The 22,866-nt window shown below is 43.8% G+C and overlaps 1 protein-coding gene across 9 annotated transcripts in view; it reads left to right on the forward strand.

The window, feature by feature from the left end:
* Positions 1-22,866, forward strand: part of KIAA1210 — a 61,226-nt gene that overhangs the window by 20,273 nt on the left and 18,087 nt on the right. For 2 of the 9 annotated variants that reach the window (XM_083797252.1, XM_083797248.1), the window contains exons 2-4: positions 11,432-11,508; positions 16,432-16,603; positions 20,961-21,090. In XM_083797252.1, coding sequence (XP_083653378.1) covers positions 11,442-11,508; positions 16,432-16,603; positions 20,961-21,090 — 369 coding nt within the window. In that variant the 5' untranslated portion in view covers positions 11,432-11,441. Of the gene's footprint in view, positions 1-2,406; positions 2,520-4,586; positions 6,455-7,697; positions 7,879-11,431; positions 11,509-11,602; positions 11,710-16,431; positions 16,604-20,960; positions 21,091-22,866 lie in introns of those variants that run through there. The other 7 variants (XM_083797246.1, XM_083797247.1, XM_083797250.1 and 4 more) reach the window with 7 other exon arrangements.

Here is a 22,866-nt window from a genome sequence, read left to right on the forward strand (position 1 = left end):
ATCTGATGTGTACTCCTGTGCTGCAAACAAGTTCAGCATCTGGGTAAAGCAGCTGGTCAAGGGATGCATCAGTATCATTTTCAACATATTTTTATTATGAGATGGAAATTACAGATGTAAAATGATATTAGGAATGTAACATCAAGCAAAATTTGTTTTCTGGATTAGGAGCTGTTGCTTTGTTGCTGTCTGTGTTTGTTGCCTGTTCGGATGAGCATCAGGAAGAGATTTTGTAGTTTGTGGGGATTGTTGTAAAGGTGTCACAGCGCTGCCTACCTGACTGATAGCCAGCCCAGCTGAGGTCTCTGTTCCCTGCACCCTTCCCTCCAGCTCCCTCACTCCAAGCCTGCTTGTTGGAGAGGCTCACAGAGGACAGCTGAGGGTGCAGACTGCACTTCCTACAGCTTTTATTTCTGCGTAGGGTCCTGTGGCCCTTTGGTAGGAGCCTTTGGTTCCCCATCGGCAGCAAGCAGCTGCTTTTGGAGCTTGGACACTAGCAAGTGACTTGGAAGCGGTTTAAAGCTCCACCGAGTGCTACTGACCGAGTGCTACTGACCAAGTGCTACTGAAGTAGCGACTTGGCACTGCGGGGAGCGGGGCACTTCCAGAGTGTTGCCTCTTCTCTGTCAGCAGCTCATTCGCCTCCCGCAGCGTCTCTCGCTTTTTGGAACTACATTGGTGCGGCGGGGTTACAGCGGGGACCGTCCGTGACGCTTGGCTCTGACATGTGCTTGTACACGGAGCTCCTTGCAGGGTGCTTGCAGCGAGGCCATCCCCATCCGTGGTGGCATCCCCGCGTGTGCCTGGGCTCAACCAGGCCGTCAGGAGGCCACGCGGCTTCCCCGGAGCTGCTGCCTGGGAGCGCTGGTGCCCACTGGCAGCAGCCTGCAACACGAGCTGGTCCCGTGGTGCTCTGGGGGATCTGTGAGCAGACAGCGAATCCTGGAGAGGTGAAATGCTTCCCACGATCGCTTTGGTATCCCAAAACACATGTGGTTACCTGCCTTTAGTGTTTTATTATTATATTAATGCTATTTCCCAATGAGGGCAAGAATCACTCATTAACAGTTTTTCAGTGGTTCATTGTATTTTTTTTTTTTCTGGTTTATGAAAGGTGGTTCCTGCCCAGCAAAGCAAGTTCACCAGTGCAGAGAGAATCCCTGGAAGCAGACAGAGGTGGCAATACCAGGTTTCAAGAAACGGCTTGTGGGGAGTACAGGAGGCAAAGCATTGAGCTGAAGGGAGGTGCTTTTTGGAAAGTGGGGAGCTCTCCCATCCAGGGCCAAGTCAGAGAGGGTGCGCTGAGCAGAAAGGACTCCCCAGCCGTTACGATCCTTTGGGAATCTTCCAGTAGGCAGCCTGAGAGCTTGCTTCTGTATGTAGCAATGTAGAGGGCGTTTGGACATTTGGGAGTGTTTGGTCTTCAGCTCACAGGGCTTGTTCAGTGCCACGCCTGGTATTAAAAGCATACAGATTGAAGCCCTGTTTTCTTACACAACAATAATAGAGAGGGTGAGCAAAAGCAGTCAGGAGGTGGCAGAGCCATGGCACTGCAGGCAGTTATGCACAGTTGGTACAATGGTGCTGTATTATTAACCCAAAGCTCAACTATTTCTGTTTGTTGATTCATTCCATTTGACTCATCTCTGTGTGAGAAGTTCAATTGTGGCTTAATACGGCCAGTGAGTCACCCCACCTCTCCCAGTCCTCCTCCTCCTCTTCACACTTCTCTCTGGATGGTGTTTGCTTTAGCAGCCACCGGGATGCGGTGCGTTTGCTGGCTGTAGGCTGAGGAATTCCAGGCAGCCGTGTCCGTTTGGTTTCAGCACAACAGCCCTTTCCCTACCACCAAGGTACTGAGTGTCTGATGGATGAGTGCCTCTAATGCTGCCTGTCCTACTTCTTTTCCACCACAGCAGAAGCTTCTCAGCTTGGAACAATCTGCTGAATGTGATCTTCACTCTTCTGCACCATTTGCCTGCCAGTTTTTTGTCTACCTTGTTTTGCGAGATTGAGCCTCGAAAACATCTTGTCTTAATTTTGCTTTGTGTTCTCTCCTTATGCAGGGTCTTCTGCTGTTCAGGGCATCTAGCTTTGTACCCTTTTAGCCAAATGGAGAGATGAATTTATCATTTCTTCCTTGTACAGAGGTCTGGAAAGTTTAATAGCTGTGATATGAGGGCCTGGAAATGGCTTTCTAAGCTGAAATCTGGCTATGGATGCTTAAGACAAAAATATACTAGCTCCAAGCTGTGCTTCCAACGGATAACCTACCTGAACTAGCTTAGCACAGCTAGAGCTGCTTACCAGCAAACTTGGGAAACTCCAAGATGAGGCTGGCTGTGGGGAGACAGGCAAAAACCCAAGGTAATTCCAAGGCTGAATTTGTATTTTTTCTCTCCTAAGGGCTGTTGCTGTAAGAAAACAGTTGAGCACAACGTGCATTGATTCTTACCAGAAGCTCTACTCTACAGTCATCAAAGCTTGTATTTCTGAGTTCAGTCCACTGTAGTTTCAAGGTTGGTACTGTTACACATCGAGGAGTTTTAAGAAATATTTTGAATACAGCAAATATGAACAGCAGACTTTTTTTTTTCCATATGTTGTTATATTAGTAATAGTTATTTGTGTTGAGGTAGCAGGTGGCCCTCCGAGGCTCCATTATGGGAGTCATTGTTTAAACAAATTAAAGCCAGTCACTTAATATCCTGCCTGATTTTGCATGCAGATGCTGAGCTGTCACTGTTCATCAGGCGTGTAACAGTCAGGATTGTGCTAACAGCTCAATGTTTCCGACAAGATGTACACGAAGAAGCTGAGACCTGGGCCACACACATCCTTATGTCCTTACTCATCGTTTAACTCTGTCGTGACACCAGTGTGTGCTGCTGCGTTCGTATAGGCCTTCAGGTACCAGGGTATACTGTGGTCTTGTGTATCCCATCACCGTGCTGTAGCACCTTTATCTGTGACATGGTTAGAGGGGACTGTAGCACTTCCAGTCGGAGCAGGGTGACTTTGGGCAGACAAAGCAGCTTGATTCTGCTTTCCAACCATGCAGCCAGAGCTAAAGCGGCATTCCAGCTTCACATTTTTGTGGTGGTTGTTTCTTTTGGCCTCAGAGTTTCAAGGATCTGGTGCTAATTAGTGAACTAAATGTTTGACTTTTATTCATGATGGATTCATTTATGCTTATTCATTCTAAGAAATATGTAATCGTGTGCTTTTGCCAGGCACAGAATCACTCATCTAACAACACAGTTCTGATCCACACGGTATTTCAGACGCGAGCGGGATGTATTTATACACTCGAGCTCAGAATTACTCTGTAGATGTACGGATGTAGTCATCGAGCTGTCTCTGTGTATGGGGGGAATACAGACCTGACAGAGGTGCAGAGGAATTGTTTGCTGATTCACTCTAGCAAATTACTTTCCATCCTCTCAGTTTAGAGAAAAGAATATTCCAGAAGTTGAAGGTTCATTGTGTTTCTTCAAAAAATGCAAATCTTTTCATTGTTTCCTTCCTTGCAGAGCTTGGGCTGTTAAGACCTTACAGAACTTCTGTCCCTGTCTGTTTTTTTTCATGACATCCTCCTGTCTGTACCCCATCTTGCTGTCCTTGGTGTCCCCCTCCTGGGATTTTCTTACGTTTTGTCCCCTCTGTTCCCTGATGCCACCACCTCCTTCAAAGCAGCCAAATGCACCTGGTGCTCCAGTGGTGCAAACCAGCGCTGGCTCAGGTGGTCTTGTTGTGGAGGGGTGTTTGTGGCTGCAGCCTTGGAGAAGTAGGATCCCTTTGTAGTGGCTGCTCATATAAAAGAAAAGCCAGTAGATAGCCTGGGGACACACGTGGCTCAGGGACTGCTTCAAGCACGTGTGACTTCCCTTGGCTCTCCCAGTTCTCCTGTGCTTCAAGACAAAGTGTGCCTTGGAAGGTGCCTAACTTGGGCTGCAGGGAATGCTGTCAGGAGGAAGGAGCAGGGACAGCAGAAGATTTCAGTGAAATCAAATGCAGGGAGACCCTCAGACTCCCCACAGAGCTCCAGAAGAGCTCCTTTTGCAAGCGTGGAAGCTGCCCCAGGCCTTCCTTTGGCTCTGGCTAAGATCAGCAGCCAAAATGGGGTCTGAATTCCAGAAACAGTGGGAGCTCACGGGGTTTAGCCAGCCAGATGCAGTTTGTTTCAACATAGGAGGGAAATGGCCTTGTTTTTATTTTCGCGTGTGTACAGCCAGTAGATGTTGCCCTGGCTAGGTCTGGGGACTTCACATGAAGAGATTTCCTGACCTTCCTGCCAAAGGCAGCCTCTGGGACCACAAAGCCTGCATTTTATTTGCTCTCTTGTATAGCCAAAAGATGGCTGGCTGTTTGTAAGAGTTTGATCCTTGGAGTGAACATTTGTGACAGTCAGCCCTGGAAATTTCTGGTAGTCACTAGTTTTTTCGTTGTTTGTTTGTTTCTTTTTTAGTGTACTTTAAATTCTGGAGCATTAAATGGCTTTATTGATGTATCTTGGAAGCAATGTGTTCTGGGGAGTTTCATCTACCTAAAGATTTTTTTTTTTTTTTTTTTTTTTTTTTTTTTTACTTTTTCCCATCCTTAGGCTGTTCTTTACCCCACAAAGTGAGGGATAAGAGACAGTTTTGGAAAAATAAATAAATAAATAAGCTTCAGACATAGCTTTAAGTCCCATGTTTCAGTTCTGGCATTCAGATGGCTATTGTTTCTGCCTCATTTTCCCTGCAATATTCAGACAGCTTAATTTGTTAATTTTTTCTCCGGACTCTTTCAGGCCTAGGATGTAATGATTCCTCGTGAACATTTTGGGGACCAGAGCAGGATTCAAATACAGGAACATGGCAGATATGCAGGCAACTCTTGTGAAAGTTTATGGTTTCTGTAACTTATCTGTAGCAGTAGCACCTGGTAGCAGAGTCAATTGGTAAGGTCCCAACGTGCTGGTCTCCCGTAGCAGAGGCAGTGCTTTGCTCGTTAAGCTTTCCAGGCATTCAGCGTGACCATCACGATTCCACTGGCAAAGAAACTCAGGGCTGAGTGATAAACGTTTTGGCTACTGTTGGCAGCCCTGCCATTTGCCCTGGACTCCAGTGACAGAGGCAGAGATAGTCAGCTTGACTTTTATTCTTGTACTTGACGCCGGCTTCTTGACTCTGCTAGCGTAAGGCATGCCTGCTCTTCAGTGATAGTGGCTGGACATTTCCTGCTGCTCTGCTCGTGGAGCTGTTTCCAAAGGCAGCAGGGCTTACTGGTGTAACTCCCTAACTGCCTTTGGTTACGTCCGTGTTGATGTTAAGTGCATGTTCCCCCTCCTTCCCCAGTTCGCCAGCTGTATCCACGTCAAGTGGATCTGAGGGAGTCTCCTGCTGCTGGCAACGTGCTGGTTCCTCGTACCGTTGCTGGATGACTCTGCTGCTTCTGTTGCTTCTTGTTAGGAGGAGTGGAAGAAGATCCTCATTCCAGCTGTTTCCTGAAACTTCCCCAGTGCGGTAGTGTAAAGAATTACTACACGGGAAAAGCACTGACTTATTCCTACATTGGTGCCAAATGGTGCAATTCAGCTGGGTCAGTTAATGTACATTCCTTTACAATAGAGGCAGTCTGGGCCTAAAACATTGGCGGAGCTCTTGTGTGTGCTTAGTTCATGACTGTGTTAGTGCCAGTCTTGATTTGAGCAAAGTTCTCTCGTGGTTCTCCTGATTTGTACAGACCAGAAAATGCACTGGAAAAATTATGCTGTAAATTGCTGTCAGAGAAGGGCTGTTCAGAAGCACTTAGTTTTTGGCAAACAGGTGGCTATTCTGCTGTCTGTGCTGAAGCAGACTTACAGTAGGGATCCCTGCACTGACAGCAGCAGCACGAGGTTGTGCTAATAAGCTCTGCAGAGTAATTAGGGGCATGAGGGCATGCCCGAGACAGGTCAGTGTCTGGTGTGGGTTCCAGCCATTGCAGAGTGAGGCTGCTCGGACTTCAGCTGGGCATCCCGAGCTTCATACAAACCAGCACTGCTCAGCTGTACCTGCCCCAGCTTTGAGCACACACAGGTCCACGTACGTACGCTGCAGAGTGCATTTCCACTCTGTTTTCACCAGTAGCTTACAAATATTTTTTGTCTCATTTGCCCTTCCCCCTTCTTATCCTTTTGGCTTCTCACACAATTACAGACTGAGCCCGTGTGACTGTATGAAAGGCATTTCCTCCTGCTCCTTTTTTATTTTTTTAACTCAGCTTCAGTCCACCAGCTGCTTTCCATTAGTGTTACACACACACTCACTGGGAGGGCAGCACATAATGCACTGCTGAATAGCAGAAATCCTTCAGAAGCGGTCAGACAGAGGCTTCTCAAAGCAGACCATAGGTAAAAAGAGTTCAGCACACTGGAACCTGTCTTCTGGCAAGCTTTCCCTGTGAAGCCCAGGTCTGGGGACCGAGCATGGTGAGGGGGTGTTGTCTGAATGCAAAGTGTGAAAGCTGGCTGTAGATCTCTTTATGTGAAAGGTTGTTTGCTCTGGATATCTCTTCAAGGGTAGCAGCTGAGTGTTTTCTGATGCTGCGGGGATTTATGACCCCTACTTGTTCCTGGGAGAGCATTTTTATTGATACTAAATACTGACAGGATGCTTATCTAGGCTTTCTGATTTGTGATCCTTTGAAAATGGCCTTAAACTTTCCTAAGCTCTTCTTTCCTTAGAAATGACAGAATCAGTACTCATTAACTTTGTAAACTTCTTCCCCACCCCTCCCTGTTATCAGTGGAGGTGGCAGCAAGAGGCCGCACGTAAGCTGCTGTTTGTGCCATTCTGCTATGCCTGCTTAAAACAGCCACAGTTGTGCTAGGCTCAGACCAGCAAGGGTCTGGCAAAAACATCCAGCTGGTCAAAACTGGGGGCAGTTTGTCCTAGAAACTCTAAAAAAAGTTCAGGGGGATCAGCTGTGCGAGGTCAGGTCCCAGTCCCACTGTCGTGTTGGGCAGGACCCCGGTTGGTTGTGGGATCCCATGCCATTCAGCCTGTTCCCTGAACAGGGACCCTGAAGAGCGGATTGCTCAGCTCTTTGCACAGAGAGTGACGGGAGCTTTGTTTGTGGAGTTGGTGATGGGCTCAAGGGACGTGAAAATTGAATAGAAACCTCGCTGGCTCTGCTGTTGCGTTGTGATTGACTCTGAGAGTCTGTTCAGTGGGGTTGCAGAGGGTAAACCGAAGACAATTTTGCTTCCCTTACTGTCAGTGGGTTGCCAAGTCCTTGGCTAGCCCGTAGCGTTCCCAGAGAGGAAGCAATCAAGCCCATTTTGTCAGAACAAAGTCCTCCAACTGCCTTAATAAGACAGAGTAACAATTTAACCTGTCACCTTCAGCTGAAGAACTTAATGTGAATACTAAACCATCCTGCATCCTGTGCTTTTATGAAGCTCTGTGCTCAGGACAGATGTGGGGGGCTTTTCCTGAGGTCCTGCTGCAGCTTCAGGTGTGTTGGGGATGCTGGCTGTGGGCTGGTGGCCTGCAGGACAGGTGAGGGGTGTGCATTTCGTGGTGCTGACCTGTCTTGCTGTGCAAAGCGTGTGTCCAGAAATTTGAGCACAAGCTTGTTTTTTGTAGCCTGGAGGAAATCAGTCTTTAAAAGCTCCAGGCTGAAATGTCACCCCTTTCTCATGGCCGCTTCTCGTTGTCTGTCTCCTTTAGGGTGTGAAGATACTGAATGAATGCAGCGCCTGGTGGTATTGAGTCCTTATTTTCTCAAGCCTTTATTTGTTCGGAAGGAGGCTATTCAGGGGTCAGCATCTCCTTTGATCTCTCTCATAAGGCCTTCCAGAAGGCTTGTGCAGAGGCATGGGACTGAACTGAAGAAACACCAGAAGCTGGGGTAGGAGCCTGCTAGTTGTGCGGTCTCCATCTCTTTGGTCTGATGCAGAGACAGCAAGGAGGCTGTGTCTCTTTTGTGAGGCTGAACAGAAAGCATGTCTGTTTGTCTTGGGCCTTTGTCAAATGTGGGAAACTTGAGTTCTGTACAATGTTAACTTCCCCGCAGTCCTTAAATACGCAAACCAAGGAGGGAAGGGAGTTGTCTTTGCTGTTAGCATGTTTCCCCCCATGTGATACACTTATTCAGGTAATGTACTTAGCTGGGAAAAGGGAATGGTCAGACATTCCCTTTGCATTTCTTCTGCCCAGCCACTGCCTTCCTGTGGAGCACTCCAAATATCTGTCCAGCTGCCCCAGACTGTAAGAGAGAGACAAGGCTATTTCTCCTGTTGCTGAAGAGTGTTTTCTCTTAGGACTTAAGAGCTCTCCTAATGAGCTGAAGAGCTCCAGGTGAAGGTAACACAGTAGGGTTATTAATGGCAATGGTGTATGGGTAGTAGGGAGCCCAGATCTAGACTATAAACCACATCAGTGTAGCAGTGATTGCTAACTAGGTCCTGTTGCCTGCTTTTAACATAAGGAAAGCCTTAAACTGTGGGAGCTCCAAGCCTTTAAAATACACATATGCCTTCAAAATGCTTGACAGCTCCAACACTGCTGTGCTGTGACTGCTGCCACTGAGGAGAGAGCCTGCTTCATCCCTCGGTGTGCACCTTCTCCCAGCTGTCCTCTAGCATCTCCTGCCATGCTGAGCCTCGGAAATGCTGCTCCAAAAGGCCACTTATTTCATCTGATACTTTATCACTAAAAATCGATGTGCATACAGCATCTGTTTAAAACTTTGTCTCGTGGTGTAGTGCTCCGGGGGAGCTTGCGGGGTGCACGTGGTGAGTACAGCTGACTGAGCTGGGTGTGCGGTATCGATACATCCTGACCACGCGCAGCGCTGTGTCTGTCAGCTGTCATTAAGTGCTGGAAGTGGTGGATGTCTGGGGCTTCGATCCGTTAATGCCTGTGCACTCACATGTGTTCGTATTGATGAGGTTTTTGTCCTCATTCTCTCTGCTACATTAATCCTCAGGCTAGGGTTTTGTGCCCACAACTTTTGCTAGCTTTTGTCTTGTAAAATAAAGCAGAGTACCACAAGAATTTGAAGCCTAAATGTTATCTAAATGCTAACTTTCCTTCAGGTACATCATCAGGCTTTTAATGATGGAATTTACACTTTGCTGTAAACATTTTTTTCTTGTTCTTTCAATGCTTGTTAACTTAGAGCTTTAGGTCCTAAATGGGGGCACGATTGCAGACTCGTGATGCACCCTCGCAATTGACACTTGACCTCCATATGCCCCAGAGAACTCAGCTATAAAATTAAGTTAATGCAGGAGCTGATTTGACTGTAAAGAGACTGCCTCGGAGCTGAACTGCTCTGCAATTGTAGTTCTACTTGTATAAGAGATACACCAAATGGAAATAAATGCTTGTTGTAATAAACACAGCAGTCAAAGGATCTCCAAGGACTGGAGGGATTCTGAGTGAGCAGCTGAGATGATGGAGTAATTTAAATAAATGGAGAGCCAGCAAAAACAAAGCTGGATCTGAAATCAACGTTTTGCCCTGCTTTCATTTTATTGAAGGTGAGCAAAGCAAAAGATAGAGGTGTAAATGAGCCAAAAGTCAGTCGCACTCACAGTCTGGGAAAATAAGCGCAAGTCTGGGGACTTGCCAGTTTGTCTTTGTAAATGTGCTGAGCGCTTTCTTAATGTTTTATTTCAAATGCATTTCCCTTTCCCTAAGGATAAATCTAACAATATGCATTGTGTATAAAGTTGAGGGGAAAAAATGGGTCCGCATTTCTTCTTAATACAGAGAATCTATGAGAAAGTCTGCTGATGACCACTTTAATCAAAATTTGGAGGCAATGCAGACATTTCCCTGGATAATTGATGAGACCTAGATGGAAAAAGGAGAAATGTTGAATGGTTATGATCATCCAAAAGGGAAAATCTTAAAAGTCTTACTTTTTGTTGCTTCTGCATATTGTCTAACAATTGTTTCAAAACCAATTGTTTCAAACCTCTGTGCATCTTATTTAGCAAAGGCACAACCAGTCCTTTTCCCTGCAATGACTTTTTCATTGTCTTTTTTGCAAGGTGAGATGAGATTGTTTGGAAGTACAGTGTGTTAATGCACTCCTGTGTCCACTGCCTCCAGATGAGTTAAACCAGAAGAAAACCGCAGTCTATCTGCTCTGTTTCTACCTAGAGGTCAGCAGCATGGCAGCAGGTAGTACAGGGCATGCTTCCTCTGTCTGCTTTTTTTTTTTAAGGAGCCCTGCCTTTTTGCTTCATAGCCTGCTGCCTTTTTTTTTTTTTTTTGACAGTCCCATTGCCTCTGCACACCTTCTCTTTTAAGGTTATCTGAGGACTTGGGCTGTCCATGGACTCAGGGCAGTACTGGTGCTCTTCGCCATAACAGATTATAGGTGTGGCTGATACAGAAGAAATACAAGAGTTTGCTGACTGGCCAAATAGGCACCTAAGTTACGTAACTTAGCAGTATTGTACCACTTGAGGTGGAAAATAGACCATGTCTGTGCAGAAAAGGGGGCAGGATTTGTTTGTGGGGGTACTTTCATTTGTTTGTGAAGATTTCTTACTCTTTAAGACCTGACACGGCATATTGGAACTGCTAACTATGTAAATGTATCACTTGGATATCTCCTCTAACAAAGGACAGTATTTATGAGCTGCCTTGCTAAACTGTCACGTTTCCATTGTTGCTTGACATTTGTAGTGTAACTCTTGCGGTCTGCTGCCTAATCCCTTTGTTTCTGACAGACACCCACTTAGGAGCCTTGGAAAATACAAAGTGGAGCCAGTTAGCATTGAATGATCTTAAAACTAGACTGAACTTTTGTTTTCATCGGGGAGGAAGATGATGCCATCAGCTAATGTGGTTGATCAATAGCCCTGCTTGCGATAAGGTTTCAAAGCTTGTGGCTAAAAGCTGATTGCACTGGAACCAAAATAAATTTGATCTATTGGTTTCCACAAATGCAGCATAGCCCAGAATGATGGTTCAGTGCTGGTGCTTAACTAATTTTAATAATGCTGACAGGCTAGCCTGGTGCTTGCTGTAAGGACATTGTAATACATGAACCCTCGGCAGCAGAGCTCTTTTTTAGAATGTTTTTTACAGCAGCATGGAGCTATCAGTCTGTAGCAAAGAGTGTGCATAAAGATTCATTATTCTGAGGCTGGGAAGCATTACAGTCCTTGCTGGTCACATTTTCATTTAATACAGATTTTGATCCTGGATTCCTAAAAAGAGAGAGGTACTGGCACGAAGTAAGACTGGTTTATTAGTTTTGGCTGGAGAACTAAGTGTCACTGAAAAATGTGGAAAAGTTCTGTGGCTCAGGTGCAAAACAAGTGTGTGAGGCTCTGTTTGTGATGAGCATTTGGGAACTCAGTTTCCCAGCTGCAGGGTGGGATCGTAATATTCTGGGAAGGTGGACTAAAATTTAACCAATGCTTTCATCTCTATTTCAGTAACTATATCATGGCTACGGGGCCAACAGACGTCATACAGTCACCTGAAACAGGAGAGACTGTTGAAGAGTGCGCAGGTAAGCAGCAGTTCTCCAAATGTGGAGCTGATTTGGAAGTCAAGGTTTATTTTTTTCAAGTTGGAGGAAACGTCTGTGGTGACTTGTTTTGCAGGTTTTGTTTCTTTTTCTTTTTTTTTTTTTCTGTGTGGCTTTGTCAGCTGGCAATATTATGGAAAGGACCTTTAATGTGCAGTACTGGAGGATCATAATGTGATGGAGGTTAGTATTTTCTGAATCTGCCTTGGATTTTCAAAAAAACGGGACATAAGAGCTTGAATAGCTGCTTGTCGTGCCTGCTTTGGTGGATGCCACGGAGCTGGGGGCTGAGCATGTTAGCCAACTGTTGTATTAGCCTCTGCCTGTGGGAGCTGCGAGTGCCCCTACTGCAGCTTTATTCTCTGCTTCTGGCCACAGACAACCATTTGTTACTTACTCTTTCATCTAGTGGCATGGGCTGATGCAAACAGCCATGAGGGAATGGAATAATAGACAAGAAAGGAAAATATGTTACTTATGCCAGAGTTGTGTTAATTAAAGCAAATCCCTTTTGCAGGCGTTCAGCCTTTTCTTGAGGAGCTAAGCAAGTATGAAGAATACCACAATAGCTGAAGCGTTTCAGAAGTGGCTGTCATACCAGCTGATTTTTTTTTGGCTAATGTTTCACAGTCATCTTCAATGTTTCAGTGTTTCAAAGACCAGCTCCCTTTTTCCTTTAGAAATAGATTTGCGACCACCAGAATACTGGTACAAGAGAGAATCAAATGGCAAAGCAGCTCTTAGTTGAACCCTGCGTGACAGATGGACAGTGGTGAAGGAAGGGGTGATGGATGCCCAGTGGCGGCTGGTTTCCTGAATTTATAACCTAGTTGATGACATTGTCCAGTGCTACCTGTGACACACTGGTGACCTTGTGTGAAACCCCCAAGTGCACCTTTTGTGCTCAGGTTTGGAGAATGTTCAGAAAATGGATCAAATTCTGACCCTGCTGACAAGGAAGGCAGGAGATGACTTGCTGACTGAAGTGTTGGCTCTAAAAAGACCAGGAATATTTCTGTCTCTAACTGGTTCTAACTGAACCAAACTTTTAAGAAGTTAAAAGCTGCACTATTACTGAGATATTCAAGAAACACGTGACCAGACCTGGAAAAACCTATCTTGTTTTGCTGTTCTTGTTGTTTTAATTTTTGGAAGTTCCTTTGTTTATTTCCCATGTAAGGTAGGATTGCATCACCTATAACTCTTTTTAGTGGCTTATAACGGAAAGGCTTTAGGAGGCTAAAATTCCCACTCTTCACAGTCTAGTCAATTAGATTAATTTCTTGGGGGTTATGTTATTGTCTGATTAGTTGTAGAGTTTCCAGTGCACGCTGTTTCTTCTTAGTGGTAGTGACAAAGTAATTGTCCAAAAACTCTCAGAGCCCAGTGCTAGTTTTGCTATATATCACAATTTTATTGCCTGTCTGGCAGCCTTGAGTATTTTTTTATGAAGCTAGAATCATGGTGTTTTTTTGAGAATCTTGTCTCTGTGTGTGAGTGTGTGTGTTTTATCCTGTATTTTTATTCATGAAAATAGCTAGTTTTTGGAGCTGAAGAAAAAAATGGAAGTACCTCCTGAGTGCACCTTAGAAGACAGAGAGCACAGAATATCCCTAAATGAACCATTTGATTTAAATATTCTAAATGAGCTTCTAAATCAGATATTCCCTCCGCTTTTTACAGTCTCAAATTTGCACTGGTAGAAGTATCTTTCTCTCTTCTATATTATAGGGAAGAGCTATACAGTGAGCAAAAAGAGTGTTAATTCTCTCAGTGTACAGGTGAAACCATGAAATAGGCAATACACAAACAGTAAAAAATATAGAATAAATAAACTTTGCGGAAAAAACAAATGCTTATTTCTGCTCCTTTTCTCTTATAATGGGCTAAATTGTTAGAGTTCATTTTGGGGAGGACTTTTGCTTTTTAGGGCAGTTGCCTTTAAATTTAATATTTTGTTTTTAATGTCTTAATTGAATATTGGCAACTTGTAAGCATTTAAAAATCAAGAATCATTATTTGTCAGTGGGTGAATGGGGAATAGGCAGTTGTCTGAGCTTGGATTTTCTCTCCTTGTTTTGACTAGGTTTTTGTTATGCAACAGCTTTTTTTCATTTTAAGTCATAAGGTCCTCTTGCACATTATTCAATAAGTTGAATTATCATAGAGCACCAATTTAAGGATATGTTGGGCTACTTCACAGTGCACTGAAATGTAGACACCTCTAAATGAAACGTGTCATCCCTTTACCAGCGTGCAGAACCAGCAGCACAAAGTGCTTCAGTTTTCAGCAGGAAACTGATTTGAACACCATCTTTCTGAGCTGTGCCTTTACTGTCAAATGCTCCGACGCAGAGCAGCCCCACAGTTTCCATCTACATGCAGCACAAAGTGTCTAGGGGTGATTTTATCTTCTTTGCGTAATAACATGGCAAGTGCCCATCTTCTGGAGCTGCAGGGCAACGGAGTGTTTCTCATTCATCTGGAAGAGCTGAAGGCATGCAGCTGAGCAGAGCGCAGCTGAAGGGGAATTATTGCTGGAGGGGATGTGCCCCGCACATCAGAAATAAATCAGAGGCTAGAGAAGGTACTGAAGTAACAGAGGACTCCGTTCACAACGATACCCAAGTATTGTCCCATGCCAGCTGAGGTTTACTAATTGGCAGTGCTTGTGAACCTTTTCCATAGGCTCCATTCTAAAGTTAGCACCACTTCTGATCTAAACAAGTATTTGGAGTGTTCTCCCTGGCAGTGTTCTCCTTTGTGGAAGGACTTGTGTCTTTTTTTCTTAGTTGTCCTTAGGACCACTCTTTTTTTTTTGTTGGTTGTGGATTGTTTTTTGTTTTTTTTTTTTGAACATTCTCCTGGTTCTGGAAATACTAGTGTCTAATTATGCTCATCAGTAATACTTCCACTAGAATCAAACTTACTTATTGTCACTGACAGCTGTCCGCTGTATCTGACAATGTCCTTATTTTTCATTTAGACTGCCTTTAAGTTGCAAAGCTCTCTGCACGCAGCAGAGATGCCGTTTTGTTCTTTGAGTCACTGGAGTGCGCTAGCAGACATTGATGGATTGATAATTTTGGGGTGCTGTTTTGTTTTAATCTTCCATTTTGCTAACCTAAAATAAACCAGTTCTGCTTTGTCAAGTTTGCTAGGAGATTGCCATATAAGTTGTCTAGCTACTGATGTGAATGGTAGTAATGGTAGAGAGGCATTTCTAAAGACTCTCTAAAGTCTTAGTCAACACACTTTTTTTCGTTGGGAGGCACTCTGCTCTTCTGATTGCTGTGTGACCTGTCTTTCCGTACCATCTCCTGCTCTGGCCCAGTGTGAAACTCATTGAGCCCCATGGCAGAGTCCTAACAACTCTAAAAGCTTTGGGCTCAGCTCTGGCATCCAAGGGAGGCAATTTATCCTTTGTTTTCTGAGACTACATCATTCACTTACTGCCTGATACACAGCTTTTTGAGATCTTCTGCTGATAAACCCTCCATAGGAGCACCACATCTCGTTGTTATTTAGGTGAGTGGAAATCCAATGATTGTTTTACACTATATTGTTGGAAAGATAGCTTGGTCCCAGTGACAGCCCAAATCACTGGAAAAACAAAGTGCAGGTCTTCCTTGGCAGCTACCACTCTGCAGAGAGGTGCCATTTCGTCAGGCTGTGCCGGTCGGTGTAGCAGCATCCTTGTACGTCCTGATGCGTGCTGCTGGCACTGGTCTTGAGAGCTGGGAGGAGACAGGGTGAGCAGGTCTCAGTGTCATTGTTTACTTCTCAAAGTGCCCACTGTCTGATGCACGATGCAGCTGTGCGGTGGCACAGTTTCAGCCCAGATAAGGCTTGTTGGCAGAAATCCCTATGCACACAGGGCACACGTTGAGGCAGAGCATTGCCGACTAAATCATTGCTGGGAGAAGACAATAACTGTGTGGAAAGAATGCCTTGCTTATTAAGGAATCCTCCAGCTGTGAGCATTTATTATGCCAACTGCTGTAAAGTATTAATTGAACAATGAATTTGGCTCTGATATGCAGTGATGTTATTGCTCTGCATATGTATTTAAGTCAGTCCCGGGGGTCAGTACAATAGCTTGGCCCAAACCACCCCAAAATGACCCCTCAATGTCAGTGACAAAACACAGCTCTTGTGTGTTGAAAGAAAATATAAATAAGAATGCTAAAGTATCTAAGGCTATTAAAAATGAAAGAAGTCAATTATGTTTCTTATGGTCTATTCTGTTTTTGTATTTCTTTTCATTTGGACAATGGAAAATGTGAAGTCAGCTTAGCAGTTTTCTAATCATGTTCTTAGGGTTGCTGTGTTTGGGGGTTTCATGTTCTGCAGGGGAATGTCTTAATTTAAGCTTGCTCCATTGACCTTGGAGGAGTTGTTGATTTTAATTTGGGGCACTAATTTAGTGTGGAAACGGATCTTTTGGTTTTAGGGTTTATAGATTCCTTTGCCAGTTTTAATCTTTTTGTTTCCTTACAATCCTGAATAAAGAAAAAGCAGAAATAAACCAAGTTAAATGAAACAACATTTAAAGACTTTAAAATGTTAATTGTTTTACTGAAAAAATATTAAGTGTGATTTGCATGACCATTTTTCAGTTGTGATACATTCTCTGTGTATTTTTCCTAAACTGGAACCTAAGTAGGCACCACCATTGTTAGCTTAATGCCAGTGTTGCTTCGTAGGCAGCACATCTAAGAACTGCGGCTTCACCTTTCACTAGACTCCAGCACTGAATTATTTACAAGGCAGCTGACTAAAACTCAATGGGCTGCTCCTGCTTGTGGCTGTCCATAGGCTTCCTTCAAAATTTAAGAGGAAAACATTCTCCAAGCTAAGCAACACCTCCAACTTCCATAAATTTTCATTTTTGTCTTGTTGCAGGAAAGAAAAAATCCAAATTTCAGACTTTCAAGAACTTCTTTGCCAAGAAGAAAAGGAAAGAGCCTTCACCTCCCAGGGGGGAGAGTAATTTAAAACCTAGCCAGTCCAGCAGCGATGTCAGCATCTCTGTGCTCGACGAGGCTAATGCACTTCATTCACCGAAGGAGGCTGGGTAAGCTGGCGGGGAAGGAAAATAAATAAATAAGAGCAGACCTCTTGCTGCAATGGGATGAAAGCACGGGCTGGCCCCTTAGGAGCAACCTCTGTCCAAGTTTGTGCAAAACAAGCCCTAATGCTGATGAAGGAATTCCAGGAATTTCCTCTTTCTTTGCTATGTGCTTCCAAAGCCACGGTGGAGAGGAGGGGGAGGGCAGCCAGGGGCAGGGGTGATCCAACCTCCTCGTCTGTAAAACTGCAGATAGCCCAGATTGTTTTGATTGGTTTTAGCTTTAGAAATCTGTCCTGGAACATTTGATCAGCAGCAGCTTTACAAGGAAGGACGATGGAGTACTGCTAGTATGGGGAATAAATGTAAAGTTGAGTTGCTGTTTTTTAGCATAAATGGTGCTCTCTGTTATGGTTGGGAGAACGGAAAGAAAGTGTTTGTGATGTGTTCTCAGAATGAGATTTCTGCTTAGTTTAACTTTTATGCTGCCATTTCTGTACAGAGAACAACAGAAGGCCTGGAGTTTTGTGTCAGCCGCCCTGAAGGGCTGAGCACAAGTGAGGTTTGTCAGTCCTCAAGGTGTGTGCAGAACAATTCTCAGGTCCCTGAATGGTGTCATTTCATAAAACGTGTCCTTTTTTCAGTTAGTGTAATAGAAACTATTCTGTATCTAGGCTGGGACAACCCTCTGAACATACTTGTCTCTCACCAGGGGTGTCATGGATTAGTATCTGGCAGCCTGTAATCTGGCTGCTTTCCAGCCTTCCCCACCTCCCCTGTTAGCTGCTGAGGCTTCTCTTTGGTGTACCTTAGGCCTTGGGTTGTGGAGCTACAGACTAACCTAATGTGATGGTACAATGGCCACATCCCACAGTTTGCAGGGTGTTGTTGGAGGGGACATTGGACACTGGCAGAGGTCACGAGTGGGTGACTAGATGCTGAAATCACCGTTGCTGCTAAATGCAGTGTATCATCAATGAGACCTTAGGTGCAGCTGGACACTACTGGTTTCTTCTGGTGGAGCAACTTGTAGGTGTTACTTTCTCATGGGTACTTGTGCCTCCCTGCCCCACCCTTCCTCACTCTCTCTGTTATACCACGGCATCATAAAAATGATTTGGGTTTAAGGAAAAAATAATCTCTTCATTTTGTTTGTTAGCATAACAGCAGCAAAAAAAGTGACCACACAACCAGTCCCTAGGGTAAGGGGAATTATAGTGACTCAGCTAACCCAGTCCAAAAGGCTTAGAAATGGCTGAGCTTACTCTGAGAGCTCATAGAGGGGCCTGGCTTAAAATCAGCTGTCAGATCCAGAGGCTATGTGTCTGAGAACTCTTTTGTCTTTCCCTTAACCAAGTACTTCAAGTCCAACTGCTGTTTACCTCAGCACTATCCTCCAGTGATTTAAAACTGTTTTTTAAGACCAGAGATCAGGAAGTGAGTAAAACCCCTCTGATTTTTCCCTTAGAGATAGGATTGGATGGACAATGTAAAAAAATGAGAGGGTATGTTTGTGCTATTTGAAAACCCTGTCATGTCCAGGCTCTGCATGGTATGAGCACATGTTGTAGATACCAAGGGAGACTGAACAGCCTAATCCTTTGGAAGACCTGATCCTGAAAGCCAGTGGAAATACAGATTTGAAGGGTTTATAGTTAGGCCCTGCGCTTTGCAATTCCTGGCATACAGAATACCAAAGGCAATCCTAAAACAATGCTGCTGTCTGTTTGTTCTTGAGGCAGAAGCACTTGTTTTATTTTATTCCTTCTTCTTTTCTTCTTTTTTTTTAATCATGTAATTTTTTTTAAGATCTAATTTTTTTTAATACTAACCAGAGACCAAACCCCCAGGTGTGCCAAATGTTTCTTGCAGAAGCCAAAGGGATGTGCTCAGATGTCATGGTGCTGCAAGGAATCAATGGGGTTGGTCATCTGTGAAGGACGAGGGAGCATTACGTGCCACTGCCTCTTCGTCTTCTGAGAGGCGCGAGTTTTGAATGCAAATGGAAAAACTTCCTTGATGGCAAGGTTAAAGCACGTTGTGTTGAGAGTTCCATCATTTCCTCAAGCATAGCAGCTTGAGGGGTGCTGCATTTGAACTCAGTGAACATTTGTATGGGGAAATCAGCACTGGAAATATGGGAGCTAAAACATCTGGGTGTTTAGCTAACAGTGCGTCTTAAACATCAGTGCAAATATAAATACACTGCCTGGAATTACACATGAATGTATGTTTGCACATAAAATACTCATCTGTACTAAAGCTGCAGTTAATTCTATATTTAATCCGATGCTCTTTTTGCCACTGCCAGGCAGAAATACAGTAATTCTCTTGCAAATGAAAATAGAATCATCTAGGCTGGAAAAAACCTTCAATATCATCAAGTTCAACCATCATGATGTATATGTAGAGAGAAAAAGAAAGGAAGAAAGAATGAAAGAAAGAAACAGGTCTTGTACTGACAGACTCAGGAACAAGGAAACCTCTGCTTTTATTACTAAACGAAGTAAAAGAAATGAGGAAATCCCTGATGAAAAAGATCAATACATGCTAATGCATGTACATTCCATGCAATAAGTAAAAGAAAATATATCAGCTAATAATGAATGTACATTACAGTAAATAAAATCTCTGTGACACTGGCTTTCTGAATGCAGCAAAATTATTATGTCCTGCCTGTGTACAGTGTATTTAATGCTGAAAATGACTGAATGCAGCAAAATTATTGTCTTGCCTATGTAGAGTGTCTTTCATGCTGAAAATGGCTCCGTAAAATCTAACATAAAGAAACGTGTGATGGCTTTATTCAATTTAATGATGAACTAAGAGAAGGGCTTACTGGTGCGTAGAACTGCTGTCTTATAAATTATCACAGACACTGACTAGTACATATTGTGAGAGAAAGCATGAACTCTGACTTGAGCTGTGATAGAAAGAGCTCAGGCTGTCCTGAACACAACACAGACATAGAGAAAAACTATTTTGCCCTGCTGTGAGACTTGGCATAACTGTTTGCAGGATGCAGGAGGAAAAAGTTGGTTTTTTTTATTGTTATTGTAACTTGTGTTTTTTATTTTTATTCATTTATTTATTTATTAACATGGCATATTTGCATTATCAAAGTTAACTGTCTTTCAGGGCTGTCTTCTAAATTAAAGAGAGAGTCTGGGGCTAGGCAAATAAGAACCCCCTTCTGTTTGGTTTCCTTGCAGAAGGCTGTTAAACTTACTGGATTTTCTTTATTGTCAAGTTTTGTTTCTAATCGTCTTCTGTTACCCTGAGTGAAACTTTCAGAAGCAGTGGGCGTAACCTGCAAGGCAGCGGAGCCAAAGAATCCTTGTAATTTGGAGGTTATGAGGCTGGCAGCCAACAACACGAGTATTCTGTTGTTTCCCAGTTAAGTGCCAGAATGTAACCCTGAGAGAGGCCATACTTGTGGTCTTTTGGACAAACTAATGTACAGACAGTGCGCCTACGCTTGCGGAACTCGGTGACTAAAAGATTTGGAGCCTTCCTTGTCATGCTACCCAAGCGCAAAACATGCCCTGCACAGCCTAGCAGACCAACCCCAATCAATCTCAGTTGATTATAACTCAATTAACAGATGTAGTTGGAACTCATCTGTGCTTCACTGGGCTGACCACCCAGTGAACATAGAAGCAGGGCAGTAATATCTTACCTGGCTACTCTAATTTGGCCATGGCTACGTAACTATAGCCTTAGACACTTGGCCCATCTATATTTTGGGCCTATATTTTTGATCTATATGTGCTTGGGATTTGGTGGTGTTCATGATACAGGTGAACGGAACTATATTTATTGTTGGACCCAAGAAGATATTAATCAAGCTTGCTAATGTAGTGGAATTACATTTTCTGGGGGCATTTGCAAGAATGGACGAAACAATATGGTCTTTGGCAGGTGTGACAACACGAGGCTGCAGAGATTGCATCTGGAATGTCTCAAAGCTGGACCCATTCCCACCAAAAGAGGGCACGGGACTTCTGTGGCCCTCCACTGCATTGTAGGCTTCCCTGGGTGTTGGAAGTGTCCAATTACGTGTTGGCAACACCTAATTACCTTGGGCTCTCTTTCTAGCCCACAGAGACTGGGCCACATGTTCAATACAGGTACTGCTTACATCCTACAATAGACACTTTCGTTCAATCAGCTTTCTAAAATGTTCTTCCTCCTCCCTTCTGAGTGTAGAAGGAGCTAGCAGTGACTACTTCAGACAGCTAACGTGCAGAAATCTGAAGTGGGATGCATCCCACCCTGGTCTCTTTATGATCACCATGGTGATGTGGCGCAAAGAAGTCTCAGAGCTATATGCAGTGCAATGACCACTCTTCCTCCCTTCCAGGCCCAAAGGAAGCATGGGAAACAAAGCCTTGTCGCATGACAGTGTCTTCATTTTTGAATCTGTACCAGGAGGTGTGGCCGGGGACGTGTCATCTCAGGAAAACATACCTGGAAGAGTGAAAACTTTGCAGGTGAGAACATCATGCCCTCATTTGTGGTGCTGTTTTGTATTAGCTGTCTCCTAGGAAACTCTCTTATGCCTCTGCTGTGCATCGTAAGACTTTGTTGACTTCAGTATCCAAAGCCAAACAGAATGACTGCTTTTGGATCGTCTCTACCTCTTGGAAGTTGCTTCTTTGAGCAGTTTTGGTACTTTAGGCCTTGCCCAGGTCCCATAATGCGCAACTGAGATGTTTCCAAGAGTCTGTGAGCTGGATCTTTCCTTAATGAGCATGTCCTCTTCCAATGGGATTCCTATTCTTTACTTCATAGCTACTGTTTTTGGATTAAGGCTATTTATACTGCAGAGTGCCCCTTACACTGTTATTTGTTATAAAGGCATTTCTTTTTTGAACATCTAGCTGTGATGTTTTCACAGAACATGCTAGCACCAGGGGCTGTGTAAGTGTGTGTGATGATGGATATGTCAGGGCATTCTTAGTGACAGCTTTATTTATATCATTATTCTTCAGCTCTCTGCCAGCAAAGGATAGTGTATTCTGCTAGGTCATTTCCTTCTTCCAAGGCACATACCGAACCCTCCTTGACAGCTCCCTTATCAACTGTTGGTTTTATTAATTGCATTCAAATAACTGCCCAGCTTAGAGCACTGAGATAAAAGTTTAAGGTTTTTCCAGAGACTGAAAACAAACTCTTGATAAAAGGCAGCCAAAGGCCATTGAAATTCTTCCTTTGCCCTGTGTGAGCTTCATGTTGCAAAACACAATTGCATCACATATTAAGTAACAGAGGATGCACAGAGGGACTTGTTCATCCATAAGGAGGCAAAATAAGCCAACCTTCAATTCAGGGTATTTTTTGCATAACAATAGGAGAGGCAGGAGAAGTCGTGTTTATATATGACAGAACTTCATCAAGGGGAAAAAAAGCTCTTTTCATGCTAGCTCCAGCCCACTGTGCCCTCTCTTCATCCATGCATCATCCTGCATGGTGACTTAATACTGCCAGCACTATTTTCGTAGCCATAAAGGACAATCTGTTTCTGTGAGCTTGACACTTGTCAGACTAAAAGCCAAGCACTAACAAAAGCTGATATTTTCTTAGCAATGTAGACTTCTACCAGTAGAAGACAGACTGTAAATTCAAAGTTTCTTACCGTAACACTTTGCTGTCTACATCTAATGAAGTTAATAAATCAAAGATGGGAAGTTATGAAAAGAGGAGAGCAGAATTGACTTTCTGTGTTTTCTTCCGCATGAAGTGGACAGATTTGTTGTATGTCTTACTTGTTTTGCCCATGTATTGCAATCTTTGTGCAGTTTGTCTTCAGTCCTCCTTTTGCAGACTGTATTGGTGATACTTACTTGACTAATGTGGGTAAGAGGGCAAGAAAGCTGTTTAAATAGGGAGACTGAAGGATAAAAGGATGACATTGTGGTACCCTGGGTAGCTATAGGAGTTGTGTTCCAAGTGAATCTCACTGAATTAGAATGACAGCTGCTTAGATTTATTTTGCAGTGATAGAAATGAATGCATAGCTTGCAGAACAGCACAGAATTAGGCCTAGAATTTCCAAATCTGGTTTAATAAGCAAAGGACCAGAAAAAACAGGTCTGCATATTTATCTTGGGGATATTTAGATGAGACATTTGGAGTTTAAGGACAAAGATTCTGTTCAGATGTTGTCTGTATTCCAGCTTTGACATAGCTGAAAGACTTAAGCCAAGAGTTTTTGTAATGGTGTTTCCTGAGTTTGGAACTTTTTTAGTTTGAGGGAACATCTGGCT

This window comes from Anser anser (assembly GCF_964211835.1).
Source record: "Anser anser genome assembly, chromosome: 13".
Taxonomy (NCBI): Eukaryota; Metazoa; Chordata; class Aves; order Anseriformes; family Anatidae; genus Anser; species Anser anser.